A 20,366-nucleotide genomic window follows, 5' to 3' on the forward strand; every position below is an offset into this window, starting at 1 on the left:
GCATAAACACCAGCACGGAGCAGTTGGGCCGAATGGCCTGTTTCTGTGCTGGAGATTCTGTGTAATTCCTGTTGTAAACTTCTTCTGTCATTTAACCCCACTGCCTCAGTTGAGAAGCTCTGTCTGTCTGCATCACTCACAGCTCAGCGAACAGTTTGTGTTGTAAAGTTACTCAGCGAGACCTGTGATTCTGAGACACTAAAACCGAATCGATCTGTTGCCACAGGAACCTACCTAACGAACGAGGCCAAGGGAGCTGAGGATGCCCCGGACGCAGACACGGCCATCATCAACGCAGAGGGCAGCCAGGCCAATGCAGAGGAGAAGAAGGAATATTTCATCTGAACATCCGTCCCATTGCTCAGAGATCCAACCAACTGCTGTAGGAAACCGGCTATCAACTGGACTTACTCAATTAGCTCCCCACCCCCGCTCCCCATTCCCCCCTCCCCCTCCCCCTCCCTCCCTCTCCCCTCTCTCCCTCTCCCCCTCCCTCTCCCCTCCCCTCCCCTCCCTCCCTCCCCATCCCCCCTCCCCTCCCTCCCCATCCCCCTCCCTCCCTCCCCCTCCCCAACCCCCCTCCCCCTCCCTCCCCCGCCCTCCCGCCCCCCCTCCCCCTCCCCTCTGCCTATCTGTGTTGTGCATCAATAATATTAATAGCCAGGTTTTGCAATGACCGGTCAGTGACTCACCACCTCGCAACAACCCATATCCTCTCTGTAGAGAAAGTCTTACTTTAAACATTGATTTACAGTGTGCATGGAATCTCTCTGGCTCCTCGACATTTTCTAACCAGAGGACGATATTGCAAAGTAATCCTAGAGCAGTCTTGACGCATCACAGTTTAACGTTACAAAGACATATTAGCGTCTTATAATATCACACGGCAGAGAGAAAGAGAAAATAATAGGAGGGGAGGAGGGAGAGCTGAGCAGGGTCTGCAATCCCATGGCTTGGTGACGTCTCTCCTGCTATTGGCCAGCAGCATGCAGATTGGTCTGTAATATACGTCAATGTGCATTTAACCACCCATTCTGTTGGTGGATGAGGTGGGGGTCTATAACGCTATGTTTTGTGTGTGTATATACAGCGGGATTGTTTTGGAAGGGGGAGGGGAGTTTGTAATTCAGCACTGATGCCAGCTGTACATGGCAACTGAGCACCAGACGTGTACAGGTCGCACTCTCTGCCAGGGCTATGGAATTCTCGACAGTGGCGTTGGGTTCCCTGATAGCTACCGGTCCACTTAATCTAACATCGCTTCCCCCCGCAAGGACCCACTTCTACAGGGACAGTCAGCCGGAGGCCCCAGGCTCAGCTCCGCTCACTGCTGTCCTGGCACAGATCTCCCTCGTTCCTACCCTTGTATGAATCACATCCAAATCAGTCCCTTTCTGTATTAGACCCCAGCTCCATCAGTCCTGATCGGGGGAACAAAGGCATTGGGAAATTTGCCATGATCGCTAGCGTAAAGCGGCCGTTAACCAATCAGGTGGAGTGTAGCGCGGGGGGAGTGTAGCACGGGGGGGAGTGTAGCGCGGGGGGAGTGTAGCACGGGGGGAGTGTAGCGCGGGGGGAGTGTAGAGCGGGGGGAGTGTAGCGCAGGGGGAGTGTAGCGCGGGGGGAGTGTAGCACGGGCTCGGGGAGTGTAGCGCGGGGGGAGTGTAGCGCGGGCGGGGTGTAGCACGGCGGAGTGTAGCACGGGCTCGGGGAGTGTTATACGGGGGGAGTATAGCATAGGCTGGGGGAGTGTTATACGGGGGAGTGTAGCACAGGGGGAGTGTTATACGGGGGGAGTGTAGCACGGGGGGGAGTGTTATACGGGGGGAGTGTAGCACGGGCCGATCCACTTCCCATTAATTCGAATTTTCCCCCCTTTCCCCCCACACGATCGATCGATGACTCTGGCCGTTCCACATGTCACCCTTTCAGAAAAGGCTCTGACCTGGAGTTCTAGCCACAGTCTAGGAGCAAGTCTGTCCATGATTGCACATTCCACCTGATTTACTCACAGACTAGAAGCACAAGAATAGAATTAAAATGTATCTGTGCGCGTGTATGTGTATGTGTGTGTGAGTGAGAGTGAGTGAGTGTGCACGTGTGTGAGTGAGTGTGCACGTGTGTGAGTGAGTGTGCACGTGTGTGAGTGAGTGCGCGTGTGTGAGTAAGTGTGCACGTGTGTGAGTGAGTGTGCACGTGTGTGAGTGAGTGTGCGCGTGTGTGAGTGAGTGTGCGCGTGTGTGTGAGTGTGCACGTGTGTGAGTGAGTGCGCGTGTGTGAGTAAGTGTGCACGTGTGTGAGTGAGTGTGCGCGTGAGTGAGTGTGCGCGTGTGTGAGTGAGTGTGCGCGTGTGAGTGTGCGCGTGTGAGTGAGTGTGCGCGTGTGTGAGTGAGTGTGCGCGTGTGAGTGAGTGTGCGCGTGTGTGAGTGAGTGTGCGCGTGTGTGAGTGAGTGTGCGTGTGTGAGTGAGTGCGCGTGTGTGAGTGAGTGTGCGCGTGTGTGAGTGAGTGTGCGCGTGTGTGAGTGAGTGCGCGTGTGTGAGTGAGTGCACGTGTGTGAGTGTGTGTGTGTGCGCGTGTGTTAGTGAGCGTGTGAGTGTGAGGGGGCGTGTGTGAGGGGGCAGGGTTGGGGGCGGGGTCGCTGGTGAGATCTGACTGAGGTGGGGGGTTGTGACTGGGGGCTACAGTGTCTCCCTGTAGGAGGGGGGGAGTATAACAGGAAAGTGTTGGGCCTAGAGGCCTCTTGTGTCTCTGGCAGCTGGGCACTGAGGGCAGCCTGGGATTGCTCTGTGTACTTGCAGATTGAGAGAAAAATAATCAAAGGGAGTAAACTTGCCCGAATAACCTATAAAATAAAAGGCAATAACTACAACCCACGGTGAACAGAATGTGAAATCCAATCACTTCAACAGTCCGAGTTTTAGTCATGATGTCCCAGCTGATTACTGCAAATGTTTTGGTGCTCAGGGCAATTCAAGGATTCCTGCCCCTGACCACTGCCTGTGGGGCAGCGAGCATGTGTGGTCTTCAGGTGAGGGCCGGACCCTCCTCAGGCACAGAACCTCCCACAGGAGGGTGACTGCTGCCAATGGAGAGGGTCCCCAATAAGAGGAGTGCTGAGCCTCGGACTGGATCCTGTGCTAAGCTGGTTTTGATTTTCTCTGAGCCTGTACAGGAAGAGGAATAGGCCATTCAGCCCCTCGAGCAGTGAGCCTGTACAGGAAGAGGAATAGGCCATTCAGCCCCTCGAGCAGTCAGCCTGTACAGGAAGAGGAATAGGCCATTCAGCCCCTCGAGCAGTCAGCCTGTACAGGAAGAGGAATAGGCCATTCAGCCCCTCGAGCAGTCAGCCTGTACAGGAAGAGGAATAGGCCATTCAGCCCCTCGAGCAGTGAGCCTGTACAGGAAGAGGAATAGGCCATTCAGCCCCTCGAGCAGTCAGCCTGTACAGGAAGAGGAATAGGCCATTCAGCCCCTCGAGCAGTGAGCCTGTACAGGAAGAGGAATAGGCCATTCAGCCCCTCGAGCAGTCAGCCTGTACAGGAAGAGGAATAGGCCATTCAGCCCCTCGAGCAGTCAGCCTGTACAGCAGAGGCCAGCTCTTTGGTGTAGTGCCATATGAGGTGTGTCTTGAGGCGTGAGCTAGTAGAGTGGGTAGTTGGTCAGAGGTGAGCATGTGTGGGGTTTGGAAGGGGAGCGATGACCCTGAGCTAATCGAAGGCCCACACCCAGCCAGGCCGCATGCTGGGCCTCTGGTGGAACAGCCCATGGGACTCTGCCCCTCTTGCTGGACTCTGAGAGCAGAAGCAGAGCACCAGTTGTCAGGCATCGACCACAATCTCTGTCCTTTGAGCTCTGCCCCTCGGGCAGGTCTGAACTCAAGCCTCCTAGATGAGATTCTTGAGCCACTCACTGGGGAAAAGGAGCTGAGATGATTTCCCATCGCCTTCCTCATGGTTTTTATCAGAGTACATTCGCCTGGGTGGGCTGCAACCGAGACTAAAGATCCCTCCCCTCCCTTTACAATGGGGCAGGAACCACCCACACCTAGCTGGGGGTGAGTATCCCGCTGGATGTCTGGAGCCCCGCCCCCACATTCCCGCCATTGGCCGCTCAGCCTCATGGAGCCCCGCCGCCACACTCCCGCCATTGGCCACTCGGCCTCATGGAGCCCCGCCCCCACACTCCCGCCATTGGCCGCTTGGCCTCGTGTAGCCCCGCCCCCACACTCCCGCCATTGGCCGCTCGGTCTCGCCTGGTCTCGCGGAACCCTGCCCCAACGACCAATCGGAAAGTGCACAGACTCTTCACCGATTGGATGATCCTTCCCCAATGTCTGGATTTTTTATAACTAATAAACAAAAGTGTTGAAAGAATTTTTATTAAAAATACAATTTTGTTTAATTCCTGATAATTTCTCTCCCGGGTTTTGTTCGGAGCAGTTCCCAGGAGATTAATCTTCAATTGCTGGAGTCTCCAGGCCAGTCCCCACGAGAGGGGTTGGGAACCCTCGGCTGGTGTGGACTCTCCGGGTCTGCCAGGCGCCTGTTGCTGTTTGTCTACACCCAACAAGCCAGGTGTTAGAAACCGTGACTCGGATTATTCTAATTGGACAGCTCCTGCAGAGAGCCGGCACAGGGATGGGCCGAATGCCCTCCCTCCGTGCTATGAGATTCTGTGATTCAATCTCAGACCAGCAACAACAATCGGGGGAGGGGAGGGGAGCTGAGGAAATATAAACACAATGTTTTGTGATTTAAATGACCCTTACTGGACAGGCTGTGTCACCGGCCCATGTCGGGGCAGCACCCAGGGGGTGTGAGCTCGCAGTCCTCGCTGCACGGTGACACTGTGTGACCATCACAGGGCACATCCAATGTCGGGAATTGAACTCGTGGGTGCTGTGTACGTGGGACGATCGGCTGCCAAGATATTTAGGACTAAAGGTCGTCCCGTGTTAATGGCCCGCACACTCGGGATATTCTACATCGCAACTAATGCCTTCCGACAACCTCCCACATCTTCACCGAGCAGGGAGATTGAGTCTGACAGGGCGCTGCGGCCGGAGGGGCGGTCTGACAGGGCGCTGCGGCCGGAGGGGCGGGCTGACAGGGCGCTGCGGACGGAGGGGCGGTCTGACAGGGCACTGCGGACAGAGGGGCGGTCTGACAGGGCGCTGCGGACAGAGGGGCGGTCTGACAGGGCGCTGCGGCCGGAGGGGCGGTCTGACAGGGCGCTGCGGCCGGAGGGGTGGTCTGACAGGGCGCTGTGGACGGAGGGGCGGTCTGACAGGGCACTGCGGACGGAGGGGCAGTCTGACAGGGCGCTGCGGCCGGAGGGGCGGTCTGACAGGGCGCTGCGGACAGAGGGGCGGTCTGACAGGGCGCTGCGGACGGAGGGGCGGTCTGACAGGGCGCTGCGGACGGAGGGGCGGTCTGACAGGGCGCTGCGGACAGAGGGGCGGTCTGACAGGGCGCTGCGGACGGAGGGGCGGTCTGACAGGGCGCTGCGGACGGAGGGGCGGTCTGACAGGGCGCTGCGGACGGAGGGGCGGTCTGACAGGGCGCTGCGGACAGAGGGGCGGTCTGACAGGGCGCTGCGGACAGAGGGGTGATCTGACAGGGCGCTGCGGACAGAGGGGCGGTCTGACGGCGCTGCGGACGGAGGGGCGGTCTGACAGGGCGCGGATCCAGGCGTGACGCTGAGATGGAATCTATTGTCTGTCTCCCCAGGTTCCTGCTCCAGCAGCAGCTTTAACAAGCTCAGTACCTTCCAGTCTTTGGCTCCACTTGTATGTCGTTGCCGCCCCAAGTATTGTGAAATGCTTCTGGAGATTCTGTACTCTGATTCCAGCGCGGGATGTCTCTCCCTGCGCAGTCTGATTGAGTCTGTTGTTTTGTGCTGCTCGCAGGCCTCGATATTAACCCCCCACGACAGGGGGGTTAATGAGTTAAATACAGGGAATGCGATCCCAACGCGCTTGTCGCCATTATTACAGTGTTGGATTTCGGAGCGTTTGAGTGTCCAGCTGTGGAGAGGTGTGTCACCTCATTAAAGATTGAAATCAGGCTCTCGCAGTGTAACCGGGGCCTGAGTTCAAAGTTATTGTTGCTGTGCGAGTTTCCCAGCATCGGGAAACTCGGCAGTGAAAGGGAGGCAGGAGCTGGCGGCTCCACAAGGTAAATGTCTCTTGTGGGTCTGGAAGAGCAGGAGGTTCCTCCCCAGGCCCTTTAAGGAAACCTTCGGCCTCCCTCCTCCAGATCACGGCCTCTCCTCTCCCCCAGCCCCAGTCACAGGCCTCGCCTCTCCCCCAGCCCCAGTCACAGGCCTCTCCTCTCCCCCAGCCCCAGTCACAGGCCTCTCCTCACCCCCAGCCCCAGTCACAGGCCTCTCCTCTCCCCCACCCCCAGTCACAGGCCTCTCCTCTCCCCCACCCCCAGTCACAGGCCTCTCCTCTCCCCCAGCCCCAGTCACAGGCCTCTCCTCTCCCCCAGCCCCAGTCACAGGCCTCTCCTCACCCCCAGCCCCAGTCACAGGCCTCTCCTCTCCCCCAGCCCCAGTCACAGGCCTCTCCTCACCCCCAGCCCCAGTCACAGGCCTCTACTCTCCCCCAGCCCCAGTCACAGGCCTCTCCTCACCCCCCAGCCCCAGTCACGGCCTCTCCTCACCCCCAGCCCCAGTCACAGGCCTCTCCTCTCCCCCAGCCCCAGTCACAGGCCTCTCCTCTCCTCTCCCCCAGTCACAGGCCTCTCCTCACCCCCCAGCCCCAGTCACGGCCTCTCCTCTCCCCCAGCCCCAGTCACAGGCCTCTCCTCTCCCCCAGCCCCAGTCACAGGCCTCTCCTCTCCTCTCCCCCAGTCACAGGCCTCTCCTCTCCCCCAGCCCCAGTCACAGGCCTCTCCTCACCCCCAGCTCCAGTCACAGGCCTCTCCTCACCCCCAGCCCCAGTCACAGGCCTCTCCTCTCCCCCAGCCCCAGTCACAGGCCTCTCCTCTCCCCCAGCCCCAGTCACAGGCCTCTCCTCTCCCCCAGTCACAGGCCTCTCCTCACCCCCAGCCCCAGTCACAGGCCTCTCCTCTCCCCCAGCCCCAGTCACAGGCCTCTCCTCACCCCCAGCCCCAGTCACAGGCCTCTCCTCTCCCCCAGCCCCAGTCACAGGCCTCTCCTCACCCCCAGCCCCAGTCACAGGCCTCTCCTCACCCCCAGCCCCAGTCACAGGCCTCTCCTCACCCCCAGCCCCAGTCACAGGCCTCTCCTCTCCCCCAGTCACAGACCTCTCCTCACCCCCAGCCCCAGTCACAGGCCTCTCCTCACCCCCAGCCCCAGTCACAGGCCTCTCCTCACCCCCAGCCAAAGTCACAGGCCTCTCCTCTCCCCCAGCCCCAGTCACAGGCCTCTCCTCTCCCCCAGCCCCAGACAGACCTCTCCTCACCCCCAGCCCCAGTCACAGGCCTCTCCTCTCCCCCAGTCACAGGCCTCTCCTCACCCCCAGCCCCAGTCACAGGCCTCTCCTCACCCCCAGCCCCAGTCACAGGCCTCTCCTCACCCCCAGCCCCAGTCACAGGCCTCTCCTCTCCCCCAGCCCCAGTCACAGGCCTCTCCTCTCCCCCACCCCCAGTCACAGGCCTCTCCTCTCCCCCAGCCCCAGTCACAGGCCTCTCCTCTCCCCCAGCCCCAGTCACAGGCCTCTCCTCACCCCCACCCCACCCCCTCCCCGCCAGCCCTAATCACGGCCTCTCTGACCTCCCGATTGCTGGGAACTGTCCCCTGCCACCAGTTTTTCCTGCCAGGCGGGAAAAGGATCCAAAAATTGAGTGCGTCTAACATCAAAATAGCCGCGTTCACTTCCTTAAAGGAAAGCCAGGAGCCGTTCACAAACATTGGCAGACTCGCGAGCTGGTGCACGGGGTTTTTTCCTCTTGAAGCGCCGGGGCTATGAGCTGGGCCTGGTGCCCGTCCCGTGCTGGCGGTTTGGCCGCAGTTGGCGAAGTAGAAACAGCATCAGGAGCGGGAGAGCTGGGCGGGAAGTGCTGCAGGAAGAGCATTAAATGAGACTTCACTCCACTGCTGTAGTTAAACAAGAAAATGACCTAAAGAGGGAAAAGCTCATCACCGATTTATCACCAGATAACTGTGTCTCCGTTATTATTTGTACTTTTCAGTGTTTTTGCCAGAGTTACCGCTTTGTAATTTCAGCTCTAGCGATGGGAGGATGCTTCAATCCATTCAGGACAATTTAAAAAAATCTCCTGCAATATGTAATAAGATGGATGTATAAGTGTTTTCAAATCTGAGACAGCCACAAATATATTGTATTAAAAACCATGCTTTTTATTAACATATAATAACGCTTTATAAATAGGAGGAGTTAGGAATGGCATTTTGTTTTGACAAAAGAGTGAAATGTGATAGCAGAATCTGCTTTGCCATTGTGTGAAAATGGATGTCTTTGCAAAGTACTGAACTCAAATGTACTCGCTCAAAAAACCACACACCATCACCATCAGTTTGCATGAATACCGAGCTGACCAGGCACCGACCTTTTCTTTTTATGGGTGGGGGAGGGTTAGGGAGGGAGCACATTCCATTTAAACTCTCGTACCCTTAAAACTAAATGGGAGAAAACAAGAGGCGTATCATGGAGTCACACTTTCCACACGATTATAATTTGTACTAATTCTGTGTCACACTCATGTCTTTCGTTTTAATTATTTTGTGGGGGTTTAACTGCAATGCAGCAGCTTGCGACATAAATCTGTAAAGTTTGAACAAAAAGAGGAAAAAAAACGTAGGACTAGTGTACTGTAATTCACGGTGTTCCATTCTAGTGAAGTTCGCTGCATCTCAGGAATATGTTTCAAGGAGGGTCCGGCCTGGAAGGCAGGGGGCTTCTCTTCAGCTTTTCTGAAGAGGCCGGACTCTGTCACATGGAGTTATGTGTGTTTTTTTTTCTTTTGTTAATCATCAAACTGTTAATAAAAAGAATTAAGATACTCTCATGATCTGAAATGACAGCTTGACAGAAAGTTATTTCCAGGCACCGAGGTTTGCAAAAGCCTCCGCCGTCCCACGGACAGAAGTTGGTCTTTGAGTGGCCAAGGCTGGGGAGAGTGGAAGAGGAGACCTGGTCGACCGGCACCTCGTGTTTCAGTGACTACAAGGTGGGGCTTTAAAAACCTGAGGTTGTCGGAGGAACAGGAGGAGGCCATTCAGCCCCTCTAGCCTGTTCTGCCATTCAATGAGATCACGGCAGATCAGTACCACAACTCCATCTGCCTGCCTTGGGTCCACATCCCTCGAGACCCTCACCCAACAAAACTCTATCGCTCTCAGTCTTGAAAATTTCAATTGCCCCCCAGCATCCACAGCCTTATGGCACCGTAGTCATGGTAACCTGGTCCAGTCATACTCCCGGTGAAGATAGGAAGAACAGGAGGGGGCCATTCAGCCCCTCGAGCCTATTCTGCCATTCAATGAGATCATGGCTGATCTGCGACCTAACTCCATCTACCCGCCTTTGGCCCATATCCCTTAATACCTTTGGTTAACAAAAGCTATCAATCTCCGATTTAAAATTAACAATTGATCTAGCATCGATTGCCATTTGCAGAAGAGAGTTCCAAACTTCTACCACCCTGTGTGTAGAAGTGTTTCCTAATTTCACTCCTGAAAGGTCTGGCTCTAATTTTTAGACTCTGCCCCCAGTCCTAGAATCTCCAACCAGCGGAAATAGTTTCTCTCTCTCTACCCTATCTGTTCCCCTTAATATCCTGAAAACTTCGATCAGATCACCCCTTAACCTTCTAAATTCTAGGGAATACAACCCTAATTTGTGTAATCTCTCCTCGGAATTTAACCCTTGGAGTCCGGGTATCATTCTGGTAAACCTACGCTGCACTCCCGCCGAGGTCAATATATCCTTCCTAAGGTGTGGTGCCCAGAACTGCTCCCAGTGCTCCAGGTGAAGGTACGATGGGGATGGTGTGGGACGGGCATGACACGAGGACATTGCTGATGAACTGTATTCAAAGGTGAATCAACTGGTGAGTAAGAACTCAGTAAAGCCTGTGGGCTCATTAGGTGAGGAAAATGTGCAACTTTAATTCACACAACATATTTACATTTCACAACATCCATAATATAAAAGATGATTTTGTACGTTCAACTGAATTGAGTTCCTGGTCTCTGGAGACAGGATTGCCAAACCTTCCCAGATTGTCTGGCGCGAAACCGTGAGAAAAGGTTTTGTGGGTTACAGGGGAACATTTGCACGTGCTCAAACCTCCAGGAATACGCCCAGCCTGAGTTGGCAACCCTAATTTCCACTAAAGAAAGAAGGAAGAAAGGAACTCGCATTTCTCCAGCGCATTTCACCACCTCAGGACGTCCCAAAGCGTTTCACAGCCAATGAAATACTTTTGAAGTGTAGTCACTGTTGTAATGTAGGAAATGCGGCAGACAATTTGCGCACAGCAAGATCCCACAAACAGCCATGTGATAATGAGCAGATCATCTGTTTTAGTGATGTTGGTGCTGATACATTTGCTTTCACCGACAGCTCTACTGACCGTGGCTATATAGCGGCTGGTCTCTGAGCTGTGCCCGAGGAGGTGCCTGGACGGCGCTGCTGGGGTAGTAATTCAGTAACAGTACAGTCACTCGCCGACAGCACTGGCGATCTCAGCTGAAGTCCTTCCTGCATCAAACAGCACACCTCACTGACCAAAGCTCATTGAGCACTGCTGTTCAGTGAGCTCAGACAATCTCACAGCACAGAAGGCGGCCTGTGCTGACTCTTTGGTGGAGCTCTCCACCCTACACCCCCCCGCTCTCTCCCCAAAGCCCTGCAAATGTTTCTTTTCAAGTATTTCTCCAATTCCCTTTTGAAAGTCACTATTGAATCTGCTTCCACCGCCCTTTCAGGCAGCGCCAGATCACAACAACTCGCTGTGGAAAAAAACTCTCATCTCCCCTTTGTTTTTTTTTGCCAATTACCTTAAACCTCATGGTTTATATTAACAATTTAGTAAAACAATTGTTTTTAACTTTACACAGAGAGGAAAACCTACCCATTGTCACACCAGGGAGTATGCCCAAACTGAAGGAGAATATCCTTGCTTTCAAATTGTTGCTCAGGAAAACACCAAGGGTTTCTGTACAAAAATAGTTCATCAAACACTCTCGACATTAAATAACAATTTACAAACACTGAACAAGGTGTTATTCCCTCTCCATTTCCATTATTCGTGTATCAGCACTTCACCAACAGAAAGAAATCACCATGGGATGATTGTGTAATTTTAAGTGAATTTAGAAAAACAGAATTCCTCGGCAGTTGACACACATTTGTGACAGTATTTACAAACCTCCATGTTTAATATGGATCCACAAAGAGGGAAATAGAATGCATGGTATCTTCGATACGGTGTGACGTGCATATGCTGCGATAACTCGCAGTGTGGGTCTGAGCCAGTCTGTGTGGAGATGTGGTGGCAGTGCCTTGAGTTTAAGGGGGGTGCGTACTAACTGTGCACAACATACTCGGCAACGCCCCAAACCTCATGTAATTGAGGGAGCCTCCATAATACCATAGGATTTCCCAGCAATGTGCTCCTTTTTGGGGATGGGGGATCTTAGCTACAAGGACAGGTTGGAGAAGCTGGATTTGTTTTCATTAGAGTAAAAGAGGTTGAGGGGTGATTTGATAGAGGTGTACAAGATTATGACGGGTTTGGATAGGCTAGACGGGGAAAGGCTGTTCCCAGTAGTTGATGGTATAAGGACTAGGGGACACAGATTTAGGGTTTTGGGCAAAAGATACAGGGGGGATGTGAGGAAAAACTTTTTTATGCAGCGAGTGGTGAGGACCTGGAATTCGCTGCTGACGGACGTGGTGGAAGCGGAGACACTCAGGCCTAGAAATTCAGTGGTTTGCGCCAGCCACTAGCGCCTTAGGAGGAGGAGATGTGGGGTGCTAAGTGGCTAGCGCCCGGGCGCAGCGCGATCTGCGCCTCTCGCGAACTTCAGTTAAGATTTAGCAGCGGCGCAAAGCCTTTGCGCGCGCTCAGCTGCGCGCGCATATCCTGACGTCATTTCATGGTGCAACGCCCTTTGTGCGCCCCAAACCGGAAATTCAGTGGCGCCGGCCTATTGTGCGCCTGGCGCCCCTAGCGACTGGTAGAGGGGAACGGTTCCCAGTCGCTGCGGGGCGCGGGGGGCGCTAATTAAAGGGCACTCCTCCTGCAGTATAAATGGCAGCCATTTTGCACCACTCCTTCTTTGTGAGAGACGGATCTTTGGAGAGAGACAAAGGTAGAGAGGTTTCTGGTTTGGCTCAACACTCGCACAGGTACTTGTGGCTTCAGGCCACAGCTTTGCACTTGTCTTTAACTTCAGAGCCATAGCATTGATTGGAAACATATAATGGGGGCTGCAATGGGTGGAAACGTTGGGCCTCTCCATTGCATTCAAAGGTCTCAGAGACGCCGTGAGAGAGTGCCAGTCATGGCCAGACGGAGAAGGGGCAACAGGCATCGGCAAAGGAGGCCTTACCCACCCAGGGTATACCGCCAGCAGTTCTCATATCTGAACATGTCTGAGGAGCAGTGTGTTCGGAGGCTGCGATTCAGAAGGGCGGTGGTCACTGAGATCTGCCACCTGCTTTGCGGAGATCTGCAGCCACAGCTGAGGAGCAGGACGTCTCTGTCGGTGGCAGTGAAGGTGACGGTGTTGCTCAACTTCTATGCCACCGGCTCCTTCCAATCCGCTACTGGGGACATTTCCAACATCTCCCAGTTTGCGGTACATTGCTGCATCCGCCAGGTGACCAATGCCCTTTTCAGAAGGAGACGTCAGTTCATCTCCTTCTCCATGACCGTTGACAAGCAGCAACAGCGTGCAATGGGCTTTGCAGCATTAACGGGCTTCCCCATGGTGCAGGGCGCCATTGACTGCACGCATGTGGCTTTGCGGGCACCTCTAGAGAATGCTGAGGATTACCGCAACCGGAAGGGCTACCATTCGCTCAACGTGCAGTTGGTGTGTGACCACAGGCAGCTCATCCTAGCTGTCAATGCCCGCTTTCCAGGCAGCAACCACGATGCCTTCATCCTGCGCCAGACTTCTGTGGCAGACATGTTCGAGGCCCCGCCTCACCCACGAGGATGGCTTCTCGGGGACAAAGGCTATCCTTTGTGCACCTGGCTGATGACCCCGCTCCGTGCGCCCAGCACCCCTGCTGAAGAGGGATACAATGACAGCCATCAAGCAACCAGGAACATCATTGAGCAAACAATCGGCGTCCTGAAGCAACGATTCCGCTGTCTGGATCGTTCCGGAGGAGCCCTACAGTACTCGCCTGAGCGAGTCTCCCATTTTGTTGTCGTGTGCTGCATGCTGCACAACCTGGCTATCCGCAGGACTCAGCCACTGCCAGCAGACATTGGAGGACCACCAGAGGAGGAGGAGGAGGAGGAGGAGGACCAGCACAGGAGGGAGGCAGAAAGTGCAAGGGCCGCCCGTCAGTGGCTTATTGCACGTCGGTTCTAGGCCCCCTCTCAGGGAATGGCTTGTGCCAATGGCAGAAGATGAATGTAGCCGCTCCACAAGCCCTCAGCCGAGCAGGGCAACCAGGACTTCCAAAAGAAAGCATGGACAGTGCGATTTAAGAAAATTTATTACTATGATACCTCTGTGTCCTTCCCACATAACAAACTAATGGAGAGTGTGATGAAATATTCATCATCATCACTGCCTGTGACTGAGATCGGTTTCAGTGTCATTTCCCTTCCCCCAGACCTCATTGTATCGTGTACTGGAATGTGCTGTATTGTATACTGGAATGTGCTAGAATGTGCTGTGTGTAGGGCTCCGCCCATATCTGGCCCCGTTTGTAGGCTGGCTCAGTCTGGCCTCAGCCTCCAGAAGGAAGACATCTCTCTCTCTGACGTGTTACGTTCTAAGTTAATAAAAACCTTGTTTTTGTTCTGCTAACTTCGAGTCTCGGAATTATTGAGGCACATCAATTTTATTAACTTATTTTTCAACACTATGGATCAACTCCTGAAACCCGAACGTTTGGATTTGGATCAACATGCTCCGGACGCATCAGCACGCTTCGGACACTGGTTTGAGTGTATGGAATTCTTCCTGGACAATTCCGCAGCCGTCAAAGACGCTACGGATGCTGCGAGGATGAGACTCAGAATTCTGCGGAATTGGGTAAGCCACCAGGTTTACCCCCTCATCCAAGACGCCGAGACGTACCTGGCCGCCTGCGACATCTTAAAGGCGCATTACCAGCAGCCTATGAATGAGGTGTATGCTAGGCATCTGCTCGCCACTCGCGCACAGCGACCTGGGGAATCGGTGGAGGAGTTCCTAGGCACCCTGAAAATGCTTGGCAAAGACTGCAAGTGCCGAGATGTAAAAGCCGCAGTGTACACTGACGAGCTTGTTCGCGATGCCTTTATCACAGGCCTCAGCTCCACTTACATCCGGCAAAGACTGCTGGAAAAAACGGGGTTGGACCTGAAACAGGCTGCGGACACCGCGCGATCCCTGGATGTGGCCCAGAGAAACTCGGACGCCTACTCTTCAGCCCGCGCCGTCCACGCCGCCACGTGTGCACTGAGGGCGCCGCCATCTTGGAAGGCATCTTCCCCGCCCGACAGCCCGACACCGGCTGGGCCCCGCTCTCCCCCCAGAAGCCCTACGACAGCCGCGACGCATCAGGGACCCAACTGCTACTTCTGCGGGCATCCAAAGCACACCAGAAACCTGTGCCCGGCGAAAGGCACCACCTGCTTTAAGTGCGGTAAGAAGGGGCACTTCGGGAAGGTGTGCAGAGGGAACCCCGCCGGAAAACCAACCGCCGGAAAACCCGCCACCGCCGCGTGTGCGCCGTGGGAGCGGCCATCTTGGACGCCATCTTGCCCGACCTCGTGGGGTCCGCCACCTTGTGAGCAGACAGCGTGGACGCCATCTTGTATCGATCAGGGCCCTACAGTGGCATCGGTCACAGTGGACCAGACCAGGCCGCACCCGCTATCCAGATCAATGGTGGACATCGAGGTAAACGGGTGCCGGGTTAAATGCTTAATTGACAGTGGAAGCACGGAGAGCTTTATCCACCCAGAACTGGCACAACAACTCTCCCTAAAGGTGGTCCCTACTCAGGGTACCATCTCTATGGCTGACAAAACCCAGACATCGACCATTCTGGGTTACTGCACGGTACAATTGTGCGTTAACGGAACTGTATATGATAATTTTAAAGTATTAATCATGAAGAACCTATGTGCGAGCGTGATCTTGGGCCTGGATTTCCAGTGCAACCACCAAAGCATCACGCTCAAGTACGGTGGGTCCCAGCCGCCCCTCACAGTGTGCGGTCTGGCTACCCTGAAGGTAAAGCCGCCTTCGCTATTCGCGAACCTTACCCCTAACTGCCGGCCAATAGCGACCAAAAGCAGGAGGTACAGCTGGGAGGACAGGCGGTTTATCGCGACCGAAGTAGACAGGCTCCTGAAAGAGCGCATTATTGAACGCAGCAACAGCCCGTGGCGCGCCCAAGTGGTAGTGGTAAGGGGTAGCGAGAAGAAACGGATGGTGATCGACTATAGCCAAACGATCAACAGGTACACCCTACTAGACGCCTACCCGCTACCCCGCATATCAGAAATGGTGAACCAAATCGCCCAATACCGGGTGTTCTCCACCATCGACCTCAAGTCAGCGTACCACCAGCTCCCTATCAGACCAGAGGACCGCCCGTACACCGCCTTCGAGGCGAACGGACGCCTCTACCAATTCCTCAGAGTCCCCTTTGGGGTGACGAATGGGGTCTCGGTCTTCCAGAGGGAGATGGACCGCATGGTCGATGACCACCACTTGCAGGCAACCTTCCCCTACCTCGACAACGTCACCATCTGCGGCCACAATCAGCAGGATCACGACTCGAACCTCGAGAGGTTCCTGGAAACCGCACAAAAACTCAACCTCACCTACAACGAGGACAAGTGCGTTTACAACACCACGCGCCTCTGCATACTAGGCAGCGTGGTGGAGAATGGGGAAATCGGACCAGACCCCGACCGATTGCGCCCCCTACGGGAGCTGCCCCTGCCCAACACTCCCAAAGCCCTGAAAAGGTGCCTGGGGTTATTTTCTTATTATTCCCAATGGGTCCTCAACTACTCCGACAAAGCCCACCCCCTCTTGAAAGCATCCTCTTTCCCGCTCTCTGCTGAGGCCCACGCCACCTTCAAAAGCATTAAGCAGGATATTGAGCGGGCCACGCTACAGGCAGTGGACGAGAACACTCCATTTCAAGTGGAAAGTGATGCGTCTGACTTCGCCTTGGCGGCCACCCTCAACCAGGCAGGGCGGCCCGTAGCTTTCTTCTCGAGGACCCGCCAAGGGCCCGAGATCAGACACTCCTCCGTGGAAAAGGAGGCCCAAGCCATCGTGGAGGCAGTGCGCCACTGGCGCCACTACCTAGCCGGCAAACGCTTCACCCTACTTACCGACCAGCGGTCGGTAGCGTTTATGTTCAATAATAAACAGAGGGGGAAGATTAAAAATGATAAGATTCTTAGGTGGCGGATCGAGCTCTCCACCTTCGAGTATGACATCATTTACCAGCCAGGGGCCCTTAACGAATCCCCTGACGCCCTCTCACGAGGGATGTGTGCCAGCGCCACCGGGGATCGGCTACAGACCCTCCACAACGACCTCTGCCACCCAGGGGTCACACGGCTGTTCCACTTCATAAAGTCCCGTAACTTACCCTACTCGATTGAGGAAGTTCGGTCCCTGACCAGGAACTGCCGCACTTGCGCTGAGTGCAAGCCTCGGTTCTACCGCCCAGATAGAGCCCACTTAATCAAAGCTACACGGCCCTTTGAGCGGCTCAGCTTAGATTTCAAGGGCCCCCTCCCGTCCGTCGACCGCAATGTTTACTTCCTGAACATTGTGGACGAATACTCCCGGTTCCCATTCGCCTTCCCCTGCCCAGACATGACCAGCGCCACGGTCATTAAATGCCTCAACAGCCTGTTCTGCCTGTTCGGTATGCCGAGCTACATCCATACGGATAGGGGGGCGTCCTTCATGAGTGAAGAGCTACGCCAGTACATGCTGTCCAGGGGGATCGCCACGAGCCGTACCACCAGCTACAACCCCCGGGGTAACAGCCAAGTGGAGCCAGAGAACGGGGCAGTATGGAAAGCAGTCACTCTAGCTCTAAGGACCAAGGGCCTCCCTATCTCCCACTGGCAGGAAGTCCTCTCGGATGTGCTCCATTCGATACGGTCGCTATTGTGTACGGCCACTAATACCACGCCTCATGAACGAATGTTTGTCTTTCCCCGGAAATCCACCTCAGGCGTATCCATGCCATCATGGCTCTCCACCCCAGGTCCGGTACTCGTGCGAAGGCATGTGAGGGGCCACAAGACGGACCCTCTCGTGGAGCCAGTACACCTACTCCACGCCAACCCCCAATACGCATATGTCCGGCACGCCGACGGAAGGGAGGACACCGTGTCCATAAAAGACGTCGCCCCAGCCGGCATCGACAACAACCATGGCAATAGCGGCAACGACGATCACAGCAACTCTTACCCACCCACTACTCTTTCATCACCCCCGGAAGAACACCGACCAACGGCACCCCCACCAACTACCCCTTCAACAACCCTGGCGGCACCCCCGGCAGAGACCCAGGAGGCTACCGGGGACACCCAGCCGACACCCGCGGCACCGCAACAGCCACGTCGGTCGCAGAGGACTATCAAACCCCCGAACAGACTAAATCTGTAGAAGGGGTGAATGTGATGAAATATTCATCATCATCACTGCCTGTGACTGAGATCAGTTTCAGTGTCATTTCCCTTCCCCCAGACCTCATTGTATTGTGTACTGGAATGTGCTGTATTGTATACTGGAATGTGGTGGAATGTGCTGTGTGTAGGGCTCCGCCCATACCTGGCCCCGTTTGTAGGCTGGCTCAGTCTGGCCTCAGCCTCCAGAAGGAAGACATCTCTCTCTCTGACGTGTTACGTTCTAAGTTAATAAAAGCCTTGTTTTTGTTCTGCTAACTTCGAGTCTCGGAATTATTGAGGCACATCAGAGAGAAACCCCCCCCCAAAAACACAAATAGACCAGTCTAGGCCTTTACAAGTAACACAAATAGACCAGCCTCGGCCTTTACAAGTAAAACAAATACACCAGTCTCGGCTTTTATAAGTAAAACAAAACATTTGGCCACACCTACTTTTTCCCCTGCGAGGGTGATGCGTTTCGCATCCGTGACTGGCCCCTACCCGCCCTGCAGCTCCTCCTCAATGGGACCCCAGTGGCTGCAGCAAGGCTGGGGGAAGGCTGCTGAGGGTCAGATGGTGAGACGGCAGATGCCCTTGGGGGTCGGCCTGGACCAGCTCTGGGCCTGGAGGGGCCGGCTGCTGACTGCTCCAACTCTGCTTGGGCGGCAGCAGTCTGTCCAGCGGCTGGTGGCAGCTGCAATGGAGGAGTGACAGTTTTGGCTGCAGGAATGCTGCCAACCTGACAGATCACAGGTACTCCCTGGTCGGCTGATACATTGGCACTCGCACGGGCCAGCACTGCAGCATGCGCAGCAATCTGCTGAAGCACAGACTGCTGGGCTGCTGCGGCGCGGCGAGTGCCCTGGCGATGCCTGGCCGATCCAGCGAGGGTGGCAGCAGTTAGTGCCCGTGTGGCCCTGGTCTGTGTCTGCATGACACCAGCCAGTGAATGCACGGCACGACTGAGCACTTGGCTAGAAGCCGCCTGTGATGCAGCGAAGTCCTGCTGACTCCTAGCCTGTGCTGCCGCGAAGTCCTGCAGACTACTGGCCTGTGCTGCACTGAATTGTTGCAGACTCCTGGCTTGTGCTGCCCCGAATTCCTGCACACTCCTTGCCAGTGACTCTATGGAGTCAGGCATCCTTGCCACTGCAGCCATGAGCTCAGTGTGCCTGCGCTCAGCCTGGGCGCCCATTTCCGCTAGGATCCGCACCTCCTCTGCGCTCACCGTAGCAGGACTGGAGGCCGCACTCACCCTCCGGGGAGAAGGCCGCCGAGCTTCCCCACCCCTCCCGCGTTGCAGCAGCCCGCTGGTCCCCGGAGCTTCACTATCCTCCGAACCTTCCCCCCCTGCTACCCTCCAGGGAAGACGTGTCACCATCATGGCCATGGGCTGCCTCGGCTGAGGGTGTCCCTGATGGTCTGGCTCCCTCTTCCTCCTCCTCTATGTCTGACTCGGACACAGTGCCAGTTTGAGGGCCCGCCTCCTCACCTGGCGGGTCACCATCTGAAAGCAGGGAGGCACAAGAGTTGCTTTAGAGTGAGGACAGGGCGGCAGCGAGGGAGGCATGAGTGCTGCTATGCACTGCATTGGTCCGACAGTGGCAAAGGATGCTGTTCTGAGGCGCAAGTGGAAAGAGAGAGGTCAAAAAGGTGATGCCCTTACCATTGGGGCCCACAACAGGGTCGGCATCTCCACTGGCGACGGGGCCAATCAGCCGGCCTGACATAATGCGCTCCACACGCTGCTCCAGGTCGCAGAGCTGTTTGAGGTCAGGATGGCCTCCCCCGGTCTGACGCTGCTGCCTTCGGTTGTGCGCCAGCTTGCCCTGCAAGAGAAAGGACGGCCTCTAAGTACAGTGTGAAGCCCTGATCTTGTCTGCACTGCCTCCCATGGTGGACTAGCCCTGACAGTGTGAAGACCTGATCTTGTCTGCACTGCCTCCCATGGTGGACTAGCCCTGACAGTGTGAAGCCCTGATCTTGGCTGCACTGCCTCCCATGGTGGACTAGCCCTGACAGTGTGAAGCCCTGATCTTGGCTGTACTGCCTCCCATGGTGGACTAGCCCTGACAGTGTGAAGCCCTGATCTTGTCTGCACTGCCTCCCATGGTGGACTAGCCCTGACAGTGTGAAGCCCTGATCTTGTCTGCACTGCCTCCCATGGTGGACTAGCCCTGACCGTGTGAAGCCCTGATCTTGTCTGCACTGCCTCCCATGGTGGACTAGCCCTGACCGTGTGAAGCCCTGATCTTGTCTGCACTGCCTCCCATGGTGGACTAGCCCTGACAGTGTGAAGCCCTGATCTTGTCTGCACTGCCTCCCATGGTGGACTAGCCCTGACAGTGTGAAGCCCTGATCTTGTCTGCACTGCCTCCCATGGTGGACTAGCCCTGACAGTGTGAAGCCCTGATCTTGTCTGCACTGCCTCCCATGATCGAATAGCTTGTACAGTGTGTAAAGTGCTGAATGTGCAAGTGATTTTCATGACAGTCCCATAGCTGCTGGATGAGGGCTGGCCATTAGGGCTTTCAGGTCCCTTT

At 55.4% G+C, this 20,366-nt stretch overlaps 1 protein-coding gene across 4 annotated transcripts in view; it reads left to right on the forward strand.

Moving 5' to 3' along the window:
- Positions 1–554, forward strand: part of cadm2b (cell adhesion molecule 2b) — a 767,796-nt gene extending 767,242 nt beyond the window's left edge. The window contains exon 11 of one of the 4 annotated variants that reach the window (XM_086007323.1): positions 227–554. In XM_086007323.1, the coding sequence (XP_085863449.1) occupies positions 227–345 (119 nt within the window). In that variant the 3' untranslated portion in view covers positions 346–554. The remainder of the gene's footprint in view (positions 1–226) is intronic. The other 3 variants (XM_086007320.1, XM_086007321.1, XM_086007322.1) reach the window with 3 other exon arrangements.
- Positions 555–20,366: the final 19,812 nt, after the last annotated feature.

This window comes from Somniosus microcephalus, chromosome 14 (assembly GCF_052327205.1).
Source record: "Somniosus microcephalus isolate GS21.2 chromosome 14, FLI_Smic_1.0, whole genome shotgun sequence".
NCBI lineage: Eukaryota > Metazoa > Chordata > Chondrichthyes > Squaliformes > Somniosidae > Somniosus > Somniosus microcephalus.